The following is a 20,549-nucleotide window of genomic DNA, read 5'->3' on the forward strand; positions in this document are numbered from 1 at the left end:
GTGGAGGAGGCCGTAGGAGGGCAACAACCCAGCAGCAGGACCGCTACCTCCGCCTTTGTGCAAGGAGGAGCAGGAGAAGCACTGCCAGAGCCCTGCAAAATGACCTCCAGCAGGCCACAAATGTGCATGTGTCTGCTCAAACGGTCAGAAACAGACTCCATGAGGGTGGTATGAGGGCCCGACGTCCACAGGTGGGGGTTGTGCTTACAGCCCAACACCGTGCAGGACGTTTGGCATTTGCCAGAGAACACCAAGATTGGTAAATTCGCCACTGGCACCCTGTGCTCTTCAAAGATGAGAGCAGGTTCACACTGAGCACATGTGACAGACGTGACAGAGTCTGGAGACGCCGTGGAGAACGTTCTGCTGCCTGCAACATCCTCCAGCATGACCTGTTTGACGGTGGGTCAGTCATGGTGTGGGGTGGTATTTCTTTGGGGGGCCGCACAGCCCTCCATGTGCTCGCCAGAGGTAGCCTGACTGCCATTAGGTACCGAGATGAGATCCTCAGACCCCTTGTGAGACCATATGCTGGTGCGGTTGGCCCTGGGTTCCTCCTAATGCAAGACAATGCTAGACCTCATGTGGCTGGAGTGTGTCAGCAGTTCCTGCAAGAGGAAGGCATTGATGCTATGGACTGGCCCGCCCGTTCCCCAGACCTGAATCCAATTGAGGACATCATGTCTCGCTCCATCCACCAAGGCCACGTTGCACCACAGACTGTCCAGGAGTTGGCGGATGCTTTAGTCCAGGTCTGGGAGGAGATCCCTCAGGAGACCATCCGCCACCTCATCAGGAGCATGAGGTGGCTGGAGCATTGGTGGCTGACTAAAGGCACGTGGCCTCCACTAGGCACGTGGAGGCCACACACACACACACACACACTATTGAGCCTCATTTTAAAGGACATTACATCAAAGTTGGATCAGCCTGTAGTGTGGTTTTCCACTTTCATTTTGAGTGCGACTCCAAATCCATACCTCCATGGGTTGATAAATTGGATTTCCATTGATTATTTTTGTGTGATTTTGTTATAAGCACATTCAACTAATATATATATATACACTCTGCAGAGAGGAACACAGTACATCCTATATATAGTCACTCTGCAGAGGGTAACACAGTACATCCTATATATAGTCACTCTGCAGAGGGTAACACACACATCCTATATAGTCAATCTGCAGAGGGGAACACAGTACATCCTATATATAGTCACTCTGCAGAGGGTAACACACACATCCTATATAGTCACTCTGCAGAGGGGAACACAGTACATCCTATATATAGTCACTCTGCAGAGGGGAACACAGTAATCCTATATAGTCACTCTGCAGAGGGTTACACAGTACATCATATTTATATAGTCACTCTGCAGAGAGGAACACACCCATCATATTTATATAGTCACTCTGCAGAGGGTAACACAGTACATCCTATATATAGTCACTCTGCAGAGGGGAACACAGTACATCCTATATATAGTCACTCTGCAGAGAGGAACACACCCATCATATATATATATAGTCACTCTGCAGAGGGTAACACACACATCCTATATAGTCACTCTGCAGAGGGTTACACACACATCCTATATATAGTCACTCTGCAGAGGGGAACACACACATCCTATATATAGTCACTCTGCAGAGGGGAACACACACATCCTATATATAGTCACTCTGCAGAGGGTAACACAGTACATCCTATATATAGTCACTCTGCAGAGGGTAACACACACATCCTATATAGTCACTCTGCAGAGGGTAACACACACATCCTATATAGTCACTCTGCAGAGGGGAACACAGTACATCCTATATATAGTCACTCTGCTGAGGGGAACACAGTACATCCTATATATAGTCACTCTGCAGAGGGTAACACACATCCTATATATAGTCACTCTGCAGAGGGTAACACACATCCTATATATAGTCACTCTGCAGAGGGTAACACAGTACATCCTATATATAGTCACTCTGCAGAGGGTAACACAGTACATCCTATACAGTGAGGGAAAAAAGTATTTGATCCCCTGCTGATTTTGTACGTTTTCCCACTGACAAAAAAATGATCAGTCTATAATTTTAATGGTAGGTTTATTTGAACAGTGCGAGACAAAAATAACAAAAAAATCCAAGAAAAGGCATGTCAAAAATGTTATAAAATGATTTGCATTTTAATGAGGGAAATAAGTATTTGACCCCTCTGCAAAACATGACAAAACCCTTGTTGGCAATCACTGAGGTCAGACGTTTCTTGTACTTGGCCACCAGGTTTGCACACATCTCAGGAGGGATTTTGTCCCACTCCTCTTTGCAGATCTTCGCCAAGTCATTAAGGTTTCAAGGCTGACGTTTGGCAACTCGAACCTTCAGCTCCCTCCACAGATTTTCTATGGGATTAAGGTCTGGAGACTGGCTAGGCCACTCCAGGACCTTAATGTGCTTCTTCTTGAGCCACTCCTTTGTTGCCTTGGCCGTGTGTTTTGGGTCATTGTCATGCTGGAATACCCATCCACGACCCATTTTCAATGCCCTGGCTGAGGGAAGGAGGTTCTCACCCAAGATTTGACAGTACATGGCCCCGTCCATCGTCCCTTTGATGCGGTGAAGTTGTCCTGTCCCCTTAACAGAAAAACACCCCCAAAGCTTAAGGTTTCCACCTCCATGTTTGACGGTGGGGATGGTGTTCTTGGGGTCATAGGCAGCATACCTCCTCCAAACACGGCGAGTTGAGTTGATGTCAAAGAGCTCCATTTTGGTTTCATCTGACCACAACACTTTCACCCAGTTGTCCTCTGAATCATTCAGATGTTCATTGGCAAACTTCAGACAGGCCTGTATATGTGCTTTCTTGAGCAGGGGGACCTTGCGGGCGCTGCAGGATTTCAGTCCTTCACGGCGTAGTGTGTTACCAATTGTTTTCTTGGTGACTATGGTCCCAGCTGCCTTAAGATCATTGACAAGATCCTCTCGTGTAGTTCTGGGCTGATTCCTCACCGTTCTCATGATCATTGCAACTCCACGAGGTGAGATCTTGCATGGAGCCCCAGGCCGAGGGAGATTGACAGTTCTTTTGTGTTTCTTCCATTTGCGAATAATCGCACTAGCTGTTGTCACCTTCTTACCAAGCTGTTTGGCGATGGTCTTGTAGCCCATTCCAGCCTTGTTTAGGTCTACAATCTTGTCCCTGACATCCTTGGAGAGCTCTTTGGTCTTGGCCATGGTGAAGAGTTTGGAATCTGATTGATTGCTTCTGTGGACAGGTGTCTTTCTGATTGAGAGGGGGTCAAATACTTATTTCCCTCATTAAAATGCAAATCATTTTATAACATTTTTGACATGCGGTTTTCTGGATTTTTTTGTTGTTATTCTGTCTCGCAATGTTCAAATAAACCTACCATTAAAATTATAGACTGATCATTTCTTTGTCAGTGGGCAAAGTTACAAAATGAGCAGGGAATCAAATACTTTTTTCCCCTCACTGTATATAGTCACTCTGCAGAGGGTAACAGCTGTACATCAGACCTCTGGACACCTGACTGGTCTTATGCAAGAAATGACTGAACATTTTGTTAATCTGTCTCTTCCACACAGAGGCCAACAGTTAAGAACGGGACATAAATGTTCACATTTAATTCACACCATTTTTATTTAACCAGGTCGGCCTTTTGAGAACAAGTTCTCATTTACAACTGCGACCACATTGACAACTACTTACATTTTTACAGAAATTACCTGTAAATGCAGTTTATAATAACCCTAATTAATAAAGTTCAGTAAAATAAGATTGTTTCATATTGATAAAAAATCCAAACCAAATCTCACACGTTCACATCAAGGTCGGGGTCGATAAATCACAATATTATGGACGTACGCACAATGTCCAATCAAATTTGTGCGTATTAACATTTATAAATGATTCCCCCAAATGTCATATGTAAGCAATTACATTTTCTAATTAGCTGTGATTTAAGATACCTATGTTTTTAATTGCACATGGTCCCTTTAAAACAAACAGCCCCAGTGCAACAGCATGCATGTTGTGTACCTTATTAGCAAACTCATCTAATGATCCTTTCCATTAGTGCAATTCAGCTTATTGCACTTTTCACACACACACACACACACACACACACACACACACACACACACACACACACACACACACACACACACACACACACACACGTTTACATAGAAGCCTTGCAGTATTATTCGTATCCAGAAAAGAGAACCAGTAAAATCTGGTTGCATAAAGCTACGGCCAATCAGAGACACATGAACACATGCAAATAGTATACGCTTTCATCAACTGTCTGAGTTGCATTATGTAAAAAGACAAGTTTGTCGTCGGACAATCTTCTCCGTTGTACATCAGTCAACAGATGACTCCATTGAAAAACCACACGCACAATTTGTAATTTTAGGAAATGATCTCTGGCCACAGCCCAATACACTGGCAGACTGGTCAGCAGCAGTCAGATATTACACTGCTGACCAGTCATACTGTGTGTAGAGACTACAATACATGTAGAATATTTGCCATATAGCAGACACTTTTATCCAAGCGACTTTATCATGCGTGCATCATTTTTTACATATGGGTGGAGTCGGGAATGGAAACCACTATCCAGGCATTACAAGCGTCATGCTCTATAAAAGAAGGTATCTGCTCACCGTTAAAGCCACAGATCCCAGTAGCAACACCACAGAGTAGACCAGTCCGCGACTGTTGATCATGACCTAGAGGGGGAAGGCATAGTGCACGTTAAATTTTAGACGGGGAATATTTCAATCATGTTTTCTAACTGAAAGTTTAGAATTAGAATAATATTCAACATTCTAAAAGTTGTTCCCAACTCTGTAAATACACGGCCCCGGGTCATAGAGTAGCTCTGTAAATACACGGCCCCGGGTCATAGAGTAGCTCTGTAAATACACGGCCCCGGGTCATAGAGTAGCTCTGTAAATACACGGCCCCGGGTCATAGAGTAGCTCTGTAAATACACGGCCCCGGGTCATAGAGTAGCTCTGTAAATACACGGCCCCGGGTCATAGAGTAGCTCTGTAAATACACGGCCCCGGGTCATAGTGTAACTCTGTAAATACACGTCCCCGGGTCATAGAGTAGCTCTGTAAATACACGGCCCCGGGTCATAGAGTAGCTCTGTAAATACACGGCCCCGGGTCATAGAGTAGCTCTGTAAATACACGGCCCCGGGTCATAGAGTAGCTCTGTAAATACACGGCCCCGGGTCATAGAGTAGCTCTGTAAATACACGGCCCCGGGTCATAGTGTAGCTCTGTAAATACACGGCCCCGGGTCATAGTGTAGCTCTGTAAATACACGGCCCTGGGTCATAGTGTAGCTCTGTAAATACACGGCCCCGGGTCATAGAGTAGCTCTGTAAATACACGGCCCTGGGTCATAGAGTAGCTCTGTAAATACACGGCCCAGGGTCATAGTGTAGCTCTGTAAATACACGGCCCCGGGTCATAGTGCAACTCTGTAAATACACGGCCCCGGGTCATAGTGTAACTCTGTAAATACACGGCCCTGGGTATAGTGTAACTCCATAAATACACGGCTCCAGTCATAGTCAACTCAAGGGGTGCATCTCTATAGTCTTAAGTGGCTTCCTCCGGCCATGATGAGCAGAGAACGTCATACTATTGAGATGCACTCCTAGTAGACAGGTGGGAGAGAGCTGGAGCAACAATAAGGTCAAGGACTCCCACAATACTGAAACACTTTATCCTTAAAAAAAATGTATTCCCTCTTCAAAACATGAGTGATGAACACTTGAATTAATTTGAGTGTATTCACTTCCAGAAAGATGACTACTAAACTACAAGTATTTACAGTGCATATTGAGCTACAGTTGTACGTCTCAGCAGTGAGCTCTGTTCCCTATGCTATGCTCCAGGGTGAAGGTATCAGTTCCACTCCCCCCATCCTAACTAAAATGCTAAACTGATCCAAGATCAGTGTCCGGAGGCAACCTCACCCTACTCCGTTCCCTATAGCTGTTCTTACCTCGGAGCCGTAGCTGACCGCCATGGTCTGCAGTGCCCAGGGAACGCCCAGCCCAACCAGGATATCAAACACATTACTGCCGATGGTGTTGGACACTGCCATGTCACCCAATCCTAAACACAAATAGCTGTTGTTCAAATATTAGCATTTTACATAAAAACAACCTCCAGAATTAACTTGGAAAAGCCTTAAAGAGTATCGCTAAAGATGGTACAGTCCGAAGACCACCCCCCCAATGAAAGAAAGCCAATGACTAGATGCCCTAGTCCTATCAAACAGTTCAGGGAAATGACAGAAAATAGAGCTGTACCTTGCCGAGCAACAATGAGACTGGCGATGCAGTCTGGAACGCTGGTGCCCGCTGCCAGGAAAGTGATGCCCATAATGACATCTGGGATGCCAAGGGTGTAGCCGATGATGGTGACCTGTGACACACCCCCCACACACACACACACACGTTACGACTGATAAGTGAACAGAACGACAGACAAACACCCCTTGCACCCCCCCCACACCCTCTACCCTGAGACTCACCATCCAGACCATGAAGTAGGAGAAGACAGCGATCCAGACGGTAGAAAGGAAGAAGGAGACCATGAAGAACTTCTCCCAGCGAGGCTTGGCACAGTTGGGGATGGTGAAGAACAGGAGGAGCAGCAGGGGCCACGAGATCAGCCACTTGCACTTGCTGCCGATGCCATCTGCAGAACAGCAGCGGCAGATAAAAATCAATCAAATGTATGTATTTATAAAGCCCTTTTTATATCCAGTCAAAGTGCTTTACAGTAAACCAGCCGGCTACGAGTCTGGAAAAGCAAGCAGAAGCACAGTGGTGATGAAAAACTCCGTAGAGGAACCTACTACAATACAACATTCTAGAACAGTGTTCTGGTCCTGGAGACCCACAGAGGTCTGAAGCTATTTGTTCCAGCCCACACAACTCATTTAACTCATCAGCTACTTTAATCATCAAGCACTTGACAGCTGAAACAAGTTTGTTTCATACACAAACTTGGCAGTGTTTGCCATGCACATAACAGTCTGTCAGAGATCATTAGAGTTTGTCATGATATGATAAAGTCACTGGATAATTTGGGTAATGGCAACACGTCTACTGAAGTGGAAGCAAATGGGACCAATCTTGTCTTGACGACAATACATTTCCTATCGACAGTAATGTCACACTGTCTGCATAAACATCCCGGTAAAACACACACACCAGGGATATGAAAGGGGGAGATGGTTTCATTCTCCTGCTCCTCCTCTGCTGGTTTGTCTTCGGGCACGTTGCCATTCTCAATGTCCACCTTCCCCTCCAGAACCTGGGTCTCCACCCCGTTGGCACCCTGGACCAGCTTCTGACGCTGTCAGGAAGAGGCAAAACAGGGAGCTGTTCATTACAGTACACATCCGAAAACGTCCAGGGGTGATTTCATTAGTCACAGACCGTAGAAAAACTTTTGGCCTGTTGCAAAACGTTTTTCAACTGAAACAGTTTACCGTTTACTCTAGGAACCAAATGGAAACAGAAAGAAGCAGAACAAAACCAGGAGGGACCTATAGAAACTCAATTTTTTGTTGCAAAACGTATTCTGTTTGGAGTAAACAGTTTGCGTTGCAAAGAGCTAAACTTTTTGCAACAGACCAAATGTTTTGCTACGGTCTGCGACTAGTGAATACACCAAGTAGACCCCCGCTGTTTCAGTCAGATTCTTTCTGATTGGTGACTAATGAACACTATAAAATCTACATCTGAGACCATTGCATTTTTTAACATGGAAACAATCTGCTCCTCATCTCTTTCCTGTAGTTGCATCCCTATCTATCCGTACCTCAGTGATGATGAGGCGACTGGCCATGCGCAGCCGGGTCTTTGGTCCAAAATGGCTGGTGACCATGACACGGAGGCCAGCCTCGGGGAAGCGTAACTTGGGAGGGCTGGCGTGCATAATCTCGTCGACCATGACCACAGAGCCACGACTGTAAGCCTTACTGGGCTTAACTGGAGATAGACAGACACGTTAGTCCTTCAAACTGACATGCACACACACAGACGCTAACACACAAACATGCTAGCAAAAAACCCACCAAAAATCCACTGAAGTAACTATCCAGCGAAAATCTCACTTAAAAAAGGTATTATTCTGTTAACTCATACGCAAATGTTGTTGTTGACTCATTCTATACTCGTATGTGGCCAAAACATAAATTAGAGAACAAAACACTTCATAACTCTACCTCAAACTTGTATCTAAAACAGACCGTTGCTTGCTATTTCCTCAGGGGAGAAGGTCATTCCCTTAGTCATTTTTGGCCTAAGGAGCTCTATTTTGGTGGACTATTGTAGAAAGACATGACTTTACATGTTCAGTCATTTGAACATGTATGTATTCAGTTTATTGTTAGTATGTCATCTAAATATAGGCCAATATGAGCAGGACTATTTTCTAAGAGAACATTTAACATGGAACTTGTCTTCTCATGAGATTTAGTCTTTACAGTTTTACTGCAAAATGTGTATTGCCACAATGTTTGTTCTTCAAATTATGTATTTTATTAAAACAGAAAAATGAATAGCCCACATCTTGAAAAAATAAAAATGTAAATAAAAAAAATATGAATATCAGTGAAGTATATCTTTCAGATTTGACATATCCTAAATTAATTAATGATCATTAGTTGGGGCCCTACACAATATACATTGAGCTTCAAAAGTATTGGGACAGAGGTTCAACTGCGGGCTGTCAGCTTTAATTTAAAGGGTATTTTAATCCATAAATCGGATGAACCGTTCAGAAATTGCAGCAAAAGTATTGGGACAAATTCACACATGTATATTAAAAAGTAGTCAAAAGTTTAGTATTTTGTCCCATATTCATAGCATGCAAAGTTTACGTCAAGCCTTTGACTCTACAAACTTGTTGAATCCATTGGCTATTTGTTTTGGTTGTGTATCAGATAATTATTTGCCCCCCGAAAAAAAGTATTATAAATAAAACTAGTCAACACTTGCTATTCAGTTGTCAATCAACGCACAGTAAATGGCCTGTGTCACGACTGCATGGCTGGCTACGTGAAATAAAATCAATTCATGTGCATTAAAACAATAATTAGGCTAAGTTGATGGACTCATTGTTACCACTTACATTACATAAAACGCGGAAATTCACAAGCATCATGCCCTCTCCCTCCTCTGTGTAAAGAAATTTGACTGCAACCAACCCCAGTGCACACAGATTGTACCGGGAGTCAAGACAGACAGCAGACTGCGGTTCCCTGTCATCGCTTGCTTAGTGACTGACATGCACCTATCCTATCAAAAGATCGCTAGAAGATGCATGTCAGTCATTCTAGAGGGAGAGGGCTTGATGGACTAGCGAATTGAAACTTTTAAATGAAAAACATAGCCTAGTTAATATGAAGTGGAAAAAGTAGCCGATCGAAAATGATTCGCGGACGGCTGGTGCTAAAGGAAAACACCATTCCAACACAGAAAATATGCTTAACTTGTGTTTTTGGAAACTTTTTTTCACTCATACTGTAACTAAATATAGGTCATATCTAATAGAAATCTGGAAACACTGGACAATTACTTGAAGGTGTAAAAAACACCTTTTCGTGAAACATTTTGACTTGTGTTTTAAACATACTCCTAGTATAATGCCTGGATGCAGGGTTTAATACGTGTTCTATATTCAATTAGCAAGAGTTTATTAATTATATAGAAATTGATATGCACACATTAAGTAAACAAAGCTGACAAACATTCCCTATATTTGGATATTTAGTACCACAAGTCAGTGGGCTGAAACGTCAAGAGACAAGCAGAGCAACATACTGCAGAGAAACACTGCATTCTAGCATGCAGAAACAGTCACTACACACAATAAGCAACAGAAGGTTTTAGTAAGGCTAAACAGACAGGCGCTTTGACAGTGGAAAGAAAGCAGAAGATATGGGTCGCATCTACACAAGTTACAAGCTGCTTATGACATTAATACCAAAGATAAGGTGGCTAGGCTGAGAGAGAGAGCACTGTGGTCTAGCAGAAGGGTACCTCTTATCCAGTGTTAGTCAGCGTAGTAGAATGGAGACTGTAGAACTGCAACACCTTCACCACACTGACAGAGGAAGTCCTACCCAAATCCCAGAAGTCCATATTCCAACTTCACTTCCACAACCCAACCAAGACCAACCCAACACAATTAAACCAAACAGCCATCCCCTCACACAGCCATTCACTCAAAAAAACAGCCATTAGTCCATTTTGGGGAAGACCAGTAGAGAATATGTCTTCGAGAAGCCTTGGTGTGTACTACAGCCTGTCTGGTCAGCCTTACCTGCTGCTGTGCTGAGTATAGGTAATGAGGGGTCATCAGCCCCATAACAAGCTCTATTACCGTCCTCCATCTCGCTGCTGGCCGCCGCGTTACCATTGGCCTGGTTCTTGTCTTTACCCCCTTTCCCCGTGAACAACTTCTGCAAGCTCTGGTTAAACCTGGGAGAAGAGGGACACTGGTCAATGGCACCCTTGTTCATCAACAGCCAATAACTGAATTGTATGCAGTGGTGTGTGAACTCCAGGGACCAGTTTCCTGGACATAGATTAATAAATTGACTTAATTCTCCATTGAAAAAAACAAACATTTTAGGACTAGGATTAATAGGTTTAATCTAGGTCCTGTAAACTTGCCCTGTGTATACAGTAAACTGCAGCAACATTGTTACAACTGGTTATATTTACAATAACTGTGGCAAACTCAGTCCTGCAACTTCTGGGGAATGTGAAACCATGTTATACAGTGGATTTAAAAAGGCTACACACCCCTGTTAAAATGGAAGGTTTTTGTGATGTAAAATAATGAGACAAAGATAAATCATGTCAGAACTTTTTCCACCTTTAATGTGACCTATAACGTGAACAATTCAATTGAAAAACAAACAAATCTTTGAGGGGAAAAATAAAAACTCACAATAACCTGGTTGCATAAGTGTGCACACCCTTAAACTAATACTTTGTTGAAGCACCTTTTGATTTTATTACAGCACTCAGTCTTTTTGGGTAGGAGTCTATTAGCATGGCACAACTTGATGTGGCCATATTTGCCCAATCTTCTTTGCAAAAGCGCTCCAAATCTGTCAGATTGCGAGGACATCTCCTGTGCACAGCCCTCTTCAGATCACCCCAGAGATTTTCAATTGGATTCAGGTCTGGGCTCTGGCTGGGCCATTCCAAAACGTTGATCTTCTTCTGGTGAAGCCATGCTTTCGTGGATTTGGATGTGTGCTTTGGGTCGTTGTGGTGCTGAAAGGTGAACTTCCTCTTCATCTTCATCTTTCTAACGGACGCCTGAAGGTTTTGTGCCAGAATTGCCAGGTATTTGGAACCGTTCATAATTCCCTCCACCCTGACTAAGGCCCCGGTTCCAGCTGAAGGAAAACAGCCCCAAAGCATGATGCTGCCACCACCATGCTTCACTGTGGGTATGGTGTTCTTTGGGTGATGTGCAGTGCTGTTTTGCACCAAACATACCTTTTGGAATTATGGCCAAAAAGTTCAACCTTGGTTTCATCAGACCATAACACATTTTCCCACGTGCATTTGGGGGACTTGATGTTTGTTTTTGCAAACTTCAGCCGGGCTTGGATGTTTTTCATTGTAAGAAAAGACTTCCGTCTTGCCACCCTACCCCATAGCCCATTCATATGAAGAATATGGGAGATTGTTGTCACAAGTAGCACACAGCCAGTACTTGCCAGAAATTCCTGCAGTTCCTTTAATGTTGCTGTAGGCCTCTTGGAATCCTCCCTGACCAGTTCTCGTCTTTTCATAAATTTTGGAACGACGTCCAGTTCTTGGTAATGTCTCTGTGGTGCCATATTTTCTCCACTTGATGATGACTGTCTTCACTGTGTTCCATGGTATATGTAATGCTTTGGAAATTCTTTTGTACCCTTCTCCTGACTGGTATCTTTCAACAATGAGATCCCTCTGATGCTTTGGAAGCTCTCTGCGGACCATGGATTTTGCTCTGAGATGCAACTAAGAAAATGTCAGGAAAATCCTACTAGAACAGCTGAACTTTAAATGATGGCAGGTGTGTAATGATGTCTATTTAACATGAGTTTGAATGTGATTGGTTAATTCTGAACACAGCCACATCCCCAGTTATAAGAGGGTGTGCACACTTATGCAACCAGGTTATTGTAAGGTTATTGTAAGGTTTTTATTTTTCATTTTTCCCCCTCGAAGATTTCAGTTTGTTTTTAAATTGTTCACATTATAGGTCACATTAACAGTAGAAAATGTTCTGACATGATTTATCTTTGTCTCATTCTTTTACATCACAAAAACCTGCCATTTTAACAGGGGTGTGTAGACTTTTTATATCCACTGTATTTGACATCCTATGTATGCACACTTCTAATGATAGTACATACAGCAATCCCTATGGACAGAATAGTCTGAAATAGTCAGTGAGTAGGCTATTTTCCGAGTAGCTTTCATAATGGGTCATAGAAGGGCAGTCTGAGAAGTCCTTTCCTCCTAACTAGACAGGAGACAAGTGATATCCAGTTAAGCCTGGTGCTCTTTAGCCACTGCAGAGGGAGGATTAAAGTCTTATGGCTGGGCTGGGAGTGAGCAGGCTGGGGCTGAGAGACAGATTACTGGCAGCAGAAGTGACCTGGATGAACGAAGGCAGAAACAGACAGACAAAAACTCCCATCCCCAGAAAATCAGGGGGGGGACTCAAATTCAATATTTTTGCATTCAGTCTTTGTACATTTCTTAGAAATACATACATCTTAAAAGAGATGTTACGGAAAATGTAAACCTCTCACTTTGGGCTGCATATGTGTCAATGTGTAGTTTGTATTTATTATGGATCCCCATTAGTTCCTGCCAAAGCAGCAGCTACTCTTCCTGGGGTCCAGCAAAATTAAGGCAGTTTCTACAATTGTAAAACATTCACAGATTTCACAAGACACTGTAAGCCCTCAGGCCCCTACTCCACCACAACCACATATCTACAGTACTAAAGCCATGTGTATGTACAGTGCGTATGTTATTGTGTGTGTGCCAATGTTTGTGTTGCTTCACATGTACAATCTATCACCAGAATTACGGTCTTACCTCAATTAGCCACCAAATCCCTAGGGTGTTTACTGGGTGTTTACCGGAAGCTGTGCTTCAACATTTTCCCCCACGTGGGCCAGCCCCCTAGCAATTCAAGTTCTAGCCAATGAGCTTCACCCCCTCGCCATTTGAGTGACAGCTAGCAAGATGCACACAGCAGAGAGAGAGAGCAATGACGCGGTGCACATACAATAAAAAGGCCCAAAGTATGTGGACACCCCTACAAAGGAGTGAATTTGGCTATTTCAGCCACATCCGTTGCTGACATGTGTATAAAATCGAGCACACCGCCATGCAATCTCCATAGACAAACATTGGCAGTAGAATGGCCTTACTGAAGAGCTCATTGACTTAACGTGGCACCGTTATAGGATGCCATCTTTCCAACAAGTCAAAATGCTGCCCTGCTAGAGCTTCCCCAGTTAACTGTAAGTGCTGTTGTGAAGTGTAAAGGTCTAAGAGGAACAACGGCTCAGCCACGAAGTGGTAGGTCACACAAGCTCACAGAACAGGACCACCGAATGCTGAAGTGCATAGCATGTAAAAATCATCTGTCCTCGGTTGCAACACTCACTACAGAGTTCCAAACTACCTCTGGAAGCAACGTCAGCACAGGACCTGTTCGTCGGGAGATTAATGAAATGGGTTTCCATGTCAGAGCAGTCGCACACAAGTTTAAGATCACCATGCGCAATGCCAAGTGTCGACTGTAGTGGTGTAAAGCTCATCGCCATTGGACTCAGGAGCAGTGGAAACGCGTTCTCTGGAACGATGAATCACACGTCCCCATCTAGCAGTTCGATGGGCGAATCTGGGTTTGGCGGATGCCAGGAGAACACTACCTACCCGAATGCATAGTGCCAACTGTAAAGCTTGGTGGAGGAGGAATAATGGTCTAAGTTCCATGGCGTACACGTCACCGACAAACTGAAATGGTCCACCCACACAAACAGTGTGGTGAAGAAGGTGCAACAGATCCTCTTCAACCTCAGGAGGTTGAAGAAATGTGGCTTGTCACCCAAAACGCTCAAACTTTCACAGCTGCACAATGGAGAGCATTCTGTCGGGCTGTATCACCGCTGGTATGGCAACTGCTCCGCCCACAACCACAAGGCTCTCCAGAGGGTGGTGCGGTCTGCACAACGCATCACCGGGGGCCAACTACCTGCCCTCCATGACACCTACAGCACCCGATGTCACAGGAAGGCCAAAAATATCATCAAGGAGATCAACCACCCGAGCCACTGCCTGTTCACACCGTTACCATCCAGAATTTGAGGTCAGTACAGGTGCACCAAAGCTGGGACCGAGAGACTGAAAAACAGCTTCTATCTCAAGGCCATCAGACTGCTAAACAGCAATCACTAACTCTGAGAGGCTGCTGCCTACATTGAGAGACAATCACTGGCCACTTTAATAAATGGATCACTAGTCACTTTAAACAATGCCACTCTAAATAATGGTTTACATGTCTATACTGCATTTTATACCATCTATTGCACCTTGCCTATGCCGCTTGGCCATATACTTACATGTACATATTCTCATTCACCCCTTTAGATTTGTATGTATTAGGTGGTTGTTGGGGAATTGTTAGATTACTTGTTAGATATTACTGCACTGTCTGAACTAGAAGCACAAGCATTTCGATACACTCACATTAACATATGCTAACTATGTGTATGTGACAAATAAAAATGTGATTTTATTGTTTGGGCTAGCCCCCTTAGCTCAAGTGAAGGGAAATTCTAAACGCTACAGCATACAATGACATTCTAGACGAGTCTGTGCTTCCAACTTTGTGGCAACAGTTTGGGGAAGGCCCTTTCCTGTTTCAACATGACAATGCCCCTATGGACACAGCGAGGTCCATACAGAAATGTTTTTTTCAAGATCGGTGTGGAAGAACTTGACTGGCCTGCACAGAGCCCTGATCTCAACCCCATCGAACACCTTTGAGATTAATTGGAACACTGACTGCGAGCCAGGACTAATCGCCCAACATCAGTGCCCAACCTCACTAATGTTATTGTGGCTGAATGGAAGCAAGTCCCCGCAGCAAATGTTCCAACATCTAGTGGAAAGCCTTCCCAGAAGAGTGGAGGCTGTTATAGCAGCAAAGTGGGGACCAACTCCATATTAATGCCCATGATTTTGGAATGAGATGTTCTACAAGCAGGTGTCCACATACTTTTCACATATCTGCATACACAGCACCAGTCAAACATTTGGACACACCTACTCATTTCAGGGTTTTTCTTTATTTTTACTATTTTCTACATTGTAAAATAATAGTGAAGACATGAAAACTATGAATCATGTAGTAACCAAAAAAAAGTGTTACTTTTTTTTTTATATTTGAGATTCTTCAAAGCAGCCTTGATGACAGCTTTGCACTCTACAATGTAGAAAATAGTCAAAATAAAGAAAACCCCTTGAATGAGTAGGCGTGTCCAAACTTTTGACTGGTACTGTATACACTATTATTTTCCCCGGGGACCACTTTTGGCTCGCTAGCTCTACTTTTAGAACTACTGGCTAAAAAGTATACAAAAAGTACAGGAGAATCTCTTCAAGATATCTAACCTCAGTTTCATTGGCCTTCCTGAGCTGCGTGATGTCACAGACTTAGTAGCGCAGTACTTACTTCATGATGAGGATGTATCCACAGTACATGAGCACCAACACCAGGCTCTCCCACCTGAGACGGACAGAGGAGCACAGGCTCAGAGACAACCAATGATCTCCCAATATAGGCCGATGAAATCACATCACAGTAACCCAATAAAATCACATATCGCCCAATAAGGAGCAGAGTTCAGGTACGTAACCAATGAAATCCCATCATATCAAGGTCATATTTAAAAAGGGCTGATCACTTACCATACCACCTTCTCATCGTAAATGAACTAGGGAAAAAGAGCACGGGCAGAAATCAGAACGATGCCAGTTAGGAATTACTCATATATATATATATAGAGTTTATGGTGGCATACAGTACATGTTAAGAGCAATTTAATGTCAGACTTACCGCAATAAGAGCTAGGATAGACAAGATGTAGTAGAATGAATCTCGAAAAACAGACCACCAACCCAACATTACAACCTAGAAAGAGGAAGAGTCAGGAAAGAGATCCCGTTCCTGTATACAGTAACTAAATGTGTCTCAGTCAAGAAGTCCTGATCTAGGATCAGCTCCCCTTTTCTACGTAGAGCGCCTTCGGAAAGTATTCAGAAACCCTGACTGATCTAGGATCAGCTCCCCTTTTCTACGTAGAGCGCCTTCGGAAAGTATTCAGAAACCCTGACTTTTTCCACATTTTGATAGGTTATAACCTTATTATAATATTGATTCAATTGTTTTTACGCACAATACCCCATAATGACGAAGCAAAAACAGGTTTACACATTTTTGCTAATTTATATAAAAAAAAAAAAACTGAAATATGACATTAACATAAGCATTCAAACCCTTTACTGAGTACTTTGTTGAAGCACCATTGGCAGCGATTACAACCTCGAGTCGTCTTGGGTGTGATGCAACAAGCTTGGCACACCTGTATTTGGGGAGTTTCTCCCATTCTTCTCTGCAGATCCTCTCAAGCTCTGTCAGGTTGGATGGAGAGCATTGCTGTTGTTCAAATCAGGTTCAAGTCCGGGCTCTGGGACATTCAGAGACTTGTCCCGAAGCCACTCGTGTTGTCTTGGCTGTGTGCTTAGGGTCATTGTCCTGTTGGAAGGTGAACCGCCCTAGTTTGAGATTATGAGCGCTCTGGAGCAGGTTTTCATCAAGGATTGCGCTGTACTTTGCTCCGTTCATCTTCGCCTCAATCCTGACTAGTTTCCCAGTCCCTGATGCTGAAAACATCCCCACAGCATGATGCTGCCACCACCACGCTTCACAGTAGGGATGGTGCCAGGTTTCCTCCAGATGTGATGCTTGGCATTCAGGCCAGAATAAAATACTGGTTTCATCAGACCAGAGAATCTTGTTTCTCATGGTCTGAGTGTCTTATGGTGCCTTTTGATAAACTCCAAGTGGGCTGTCATGTGCCTTTTACTGAGGAGCGGCTACCGTCTGGCCACTCTACCATAAACGCTAGATTTGTGGAGTGCTGCAGAGATGGTTGTCCTTCTGGAAGGATCACCCATCTCCACAGAGGAACTCTGAAGCGCTGTCAGAGTGACCATCGTGTTCTCGGTCACCACCCTGACCAAGGCCATTCTCCCCCGTTTGCTCTGTATGGCCGGGCGGCCAGCTCTAGGAAGAGTCTTGGTGAATCGAAACTTCTTCCATTTAAGAATTATGGAGGCCACTGTGTTCTTTGGGACATTCATTGCTGCAGAAATGTTTTGGTACCCTTCCTCAGAACTGTGCCTCGAAACAAACCTGTCTCGGAACTATACGGACAATTCCTTCGACCTCATGGTTTTGTTTTTGCTTTGACATGCCCTATGAACTGTGGGGCCTTATATAGACAGGTGTGTGCCTTTCCAAATCATGTCCAATCAACTGAATTTACCACAGGTGGACACCAAATAACTTGTAGAAACATCAAGGATGATCAAAGGAAACAGGATGCACCTGAGCTCAATTTCGAGTCTCAAAGCAAAGGGTTTGAATACTTACAGTTGAAGCCGGAAGTTTACATACACTTAGGTTGGAGTCATTAAAGCTCGTTTTTCAACCACTCCACAAATTTCTTGTGAGCAAACTATAGTTTTGGCAAGTCGGTTAGGACATCTACTTTGTGCATGACAAGTAATTTTTCCAACAATTGTTTACAGACAGTGTATGTAAAACAGTGAAATAATCTAAGTTGACTCTGCCTTTAAACAGCTTGGAAAATTCCAGAAAATGATGTCATGGCTTTAGAAGCTTCTGATAGGCCAATTGACATAATTTCAGTCAATTGGAGGTGTACCTGTGGATGTATTTCAAGGCCTACCTTCAAACTCAGTGCCTCTTTGCTTGAAATTCATGGGAAAATCTAAAGAAATCAGCCAAGACCTCGGAAAAGAATTGTAGACCTCCACAAGTCTGGTTCATCCTTGGGAGCAATTTCAAAATGCCTGAAGGTACCACGTTCATCTGTATAAACAATAGTACGCAAGTATAAACACCATGGGACCACGCAGCTGTCATACTGCTCAGGAAGGAGACACGTTCTGTCTCCTAGAGATGAACGTACTTGTGCATAAAGTGCAAATCAATCCCAGAACAGCAGCAAAGGACCTTGAAGATTTTTATTTATTTCACCTTTATTTAACCAGGTAGGCAAGTTGAGAACAAGTTCTCATTTCCAATTGCGACCTAGCCAAGATAAAGCAAAGTAGTTTGACACATACAACAACACAGATTTACACATGGAGTAAAACATAGTCAATAATACAGTAGAAAAATAAGTCTATATACAATGTGAGCAAATGAGGTGAGATAAGGGAGGTAAAGGCAAAAAAAGACCATGGTGGCGAAGTACATTAAATATAGCAAGTAAAACACTGGAATGGTAGATTTGCAGTGGAAGAAAGAGCAAAGGAGAAATAGAAATAATCGGGTGCAAAGGAGCAAAACAAATAAATAAATACAGTAGGGGAAAAGGTAGTTGTTTGGGCTAAATTATAGATGAGCTATGTACAGGTGCAGTAATCTGTGAGCTTCTCTGACAGCTGGTGCTTAAAGCTAGTGAGGGAGATAAGTGTTTCCAGTTTCAGAGATGTTTGTAGTTCGTTCCAGTCATTGACAGCAGAGAACTGGAAGGAGAGGCGGCCGAAGGAGGAATTGGCTTTGGGGGTGACCAGAGAGATATACCTGCTGGAGCGCGTGCTACAGGTGGGTGCTGCTATGGTGACCAGCGAGCTGAGATAAGGGGGGACTTTACCTAGCAGGGTCTTGTAGACCTGGAGCCAGTGGGTTTGGCGACGAGTGTGAAGCGAGGGCCAGCCAACGAGAGCTTGCAGGTCGCAGTGGGGGGTAGTATTTGGGGCTTTGGTGACCAAACGGATGGCACTGTGATATACTGCATCCAATTTATTGAGTAGGGTATTGGAGGCTATTTTGTAAATGACATCGCTGAAGTCGAGGATCGGTAGGATGGTCAGTTTTAGAGGGTATGTTTGGCAGCATGAGTGAAGGAGGTTTTGTTGCGAAATAGGAAGCTGATTGGAGATTTAATTTTGGATTGGAGATGCTTAATGTGAGTCTGGAAGGAGAGTTTACAGTCTAACCAGACACCTAGGTATTTGTAGTTGTCCACATATTCTAAGTCAGAACCGTCCAGAGTAGTGATGCTAGACGGGGCGGGCAGGTGCCGGCAGCGATCAGTTGAAGAGCATGCATTTAGTTTTACTTGTATTTAAGAGCAGTTGGAGGCCACGGAAGGAGAGTTGTATGGCATTGAAGCTCATCTGGAGGGTTGTTAACACAGTGTCCAAAGAAGGGCCAGAAGTATACAGAATGTCGTCTGCGTAGAGGTGGATCCGAGACTCACCAGCAGCAAGAGCGACATCATTGATGTATACAGAGAAGAGAGTCAGCCCAAGAATTGAACCCTGTGGCACCCCCATAGAGACTGCCAGAGGTCCGGACAACAGGCCCTCCGATTTGACACACTGAACTCTATCAGAGAAGTAGTTGGTGAACCAGGCGAGGCAATCATTTGAGAAAGGCTATTGAGTCTGCCGATGAAGATGTGGTGATTGACAGAGTCGAAAGCCTTGGCCAGGTCAATGAATACGGCTGCACAGTATTGTTTCTTATCGATGGCGGTTAAGATATCGTTCAGGACCTTGAGCATGGCTGAGGTGCACCCATGACCAGCTCTGAAACCAGATTGCATAGCGGAGAAGGTGCAGTTAGATTCGAAATGGTAGGTAATCTGTTTGTTGACTTGGCTTTCGAAGACCTTAGAAAGGCAGGGTAGGATAGATATAGGTCTGTAGCAGTTTGGGTCTACAGTGTCCCCCCCCTTTGAAGAGGCGGATGACCGCAGCTGCTTTCCAATCTTTTGGAATCCCAGACGACACGAAAGAGAGGTTGAACAGGCTAGTAATAGGGGTTGCAACAATTTCGGCAGATAATTATAGAAAGAAGGGGTCCAGATTGTCTAGCCCGGCTGATTTGTAGGGGTCCAGATTTTGCAGCTCTTTCAGAACATCAGCTGACTGGATTTGGCAGAAGGAGAAATGGGGAAGGCTTGGGTGAGTTGCTGTGGGGGGTGCAGTGCTGGGGTAGGGGTAGCCAGGTGGAAAGCATGGCCAGCCGTAGAAAAATGCTTATTGAAATTCTCAATTATAGTGGATTTATCGGAGGTGACAGACTTTCCTATCCTTAGTGCAGTGGGCAGCTGGGAGTTGGTGCTCTTAT

The 20,549-nt window shown here is 44.0% G+C and overlaps 1 protein-coding gene across 4 annotated transcripts in view; it reads right to left on the bottom strand.

Annotated features, from left to right (window-relative positions):
- The window catches only part of LOC115159523 (sodium/potassium/calcium exchanger 4), a 54,772-nt gene that overhangs the window by 6,262 nt on the left and 27,961 nt on the right, over nt 1-20,549 (bottom strand). For all 4 annotated transcript variants that reach the window (XM_029709364.1, XM_029709451.1, XM_029709613.1 and 1 more), the window contains 10 exons: nt 16,215-16,289; nt 16,067-16,092; nt 15,831-15,884; nt 10,446-10,543; nt 7,878-8,047; nt 7,265-7,409; nt 6,580-6,746; nt 6,356-6,470; nt 6,046-6,158; nt 4,686-4,751 (listed from right to left, as the gene is read on the bottom strand). In XM_029709364.1, the coding sequence (XP_029565224.1) occupies nt 4,686-4,751; nt 6,046-6,158; nt 6,356-6,470; nt 6,580-6,746; nt 7,265-7,409; nt 7,878-8,047; nt 10,446-10,543; nt 15,831-15,884; nt 16,067-16,092; nt 16,215-16,289 (1,029 nt within the window). The remainder of the gene's footprint in view (nt 1-4,685; nt 4,752-6,045; nt 6,159-6,355; nt 6,471-6,579; nt 6,747-7,264; nt 7,410-7,877; nt 8,048-10,445; nt 10,544-15,830; nt 15,885-16,066; nt 16,093-16,214; nt 16,290-20,549) is intronic.

Source organism: Salmo trutta, chromosome 1 (assembly GCF_901001165.1).
Source record: "Salmo trutta chromosome 1, fSalTru1.1, whole genome shotgun sequence".
Lineage (NCBI taxonomy): Eukaryota > Metazoa > Chordata > Actinopteri > Salmoniformes > Salmonidae > Salmo > Salmo trutta.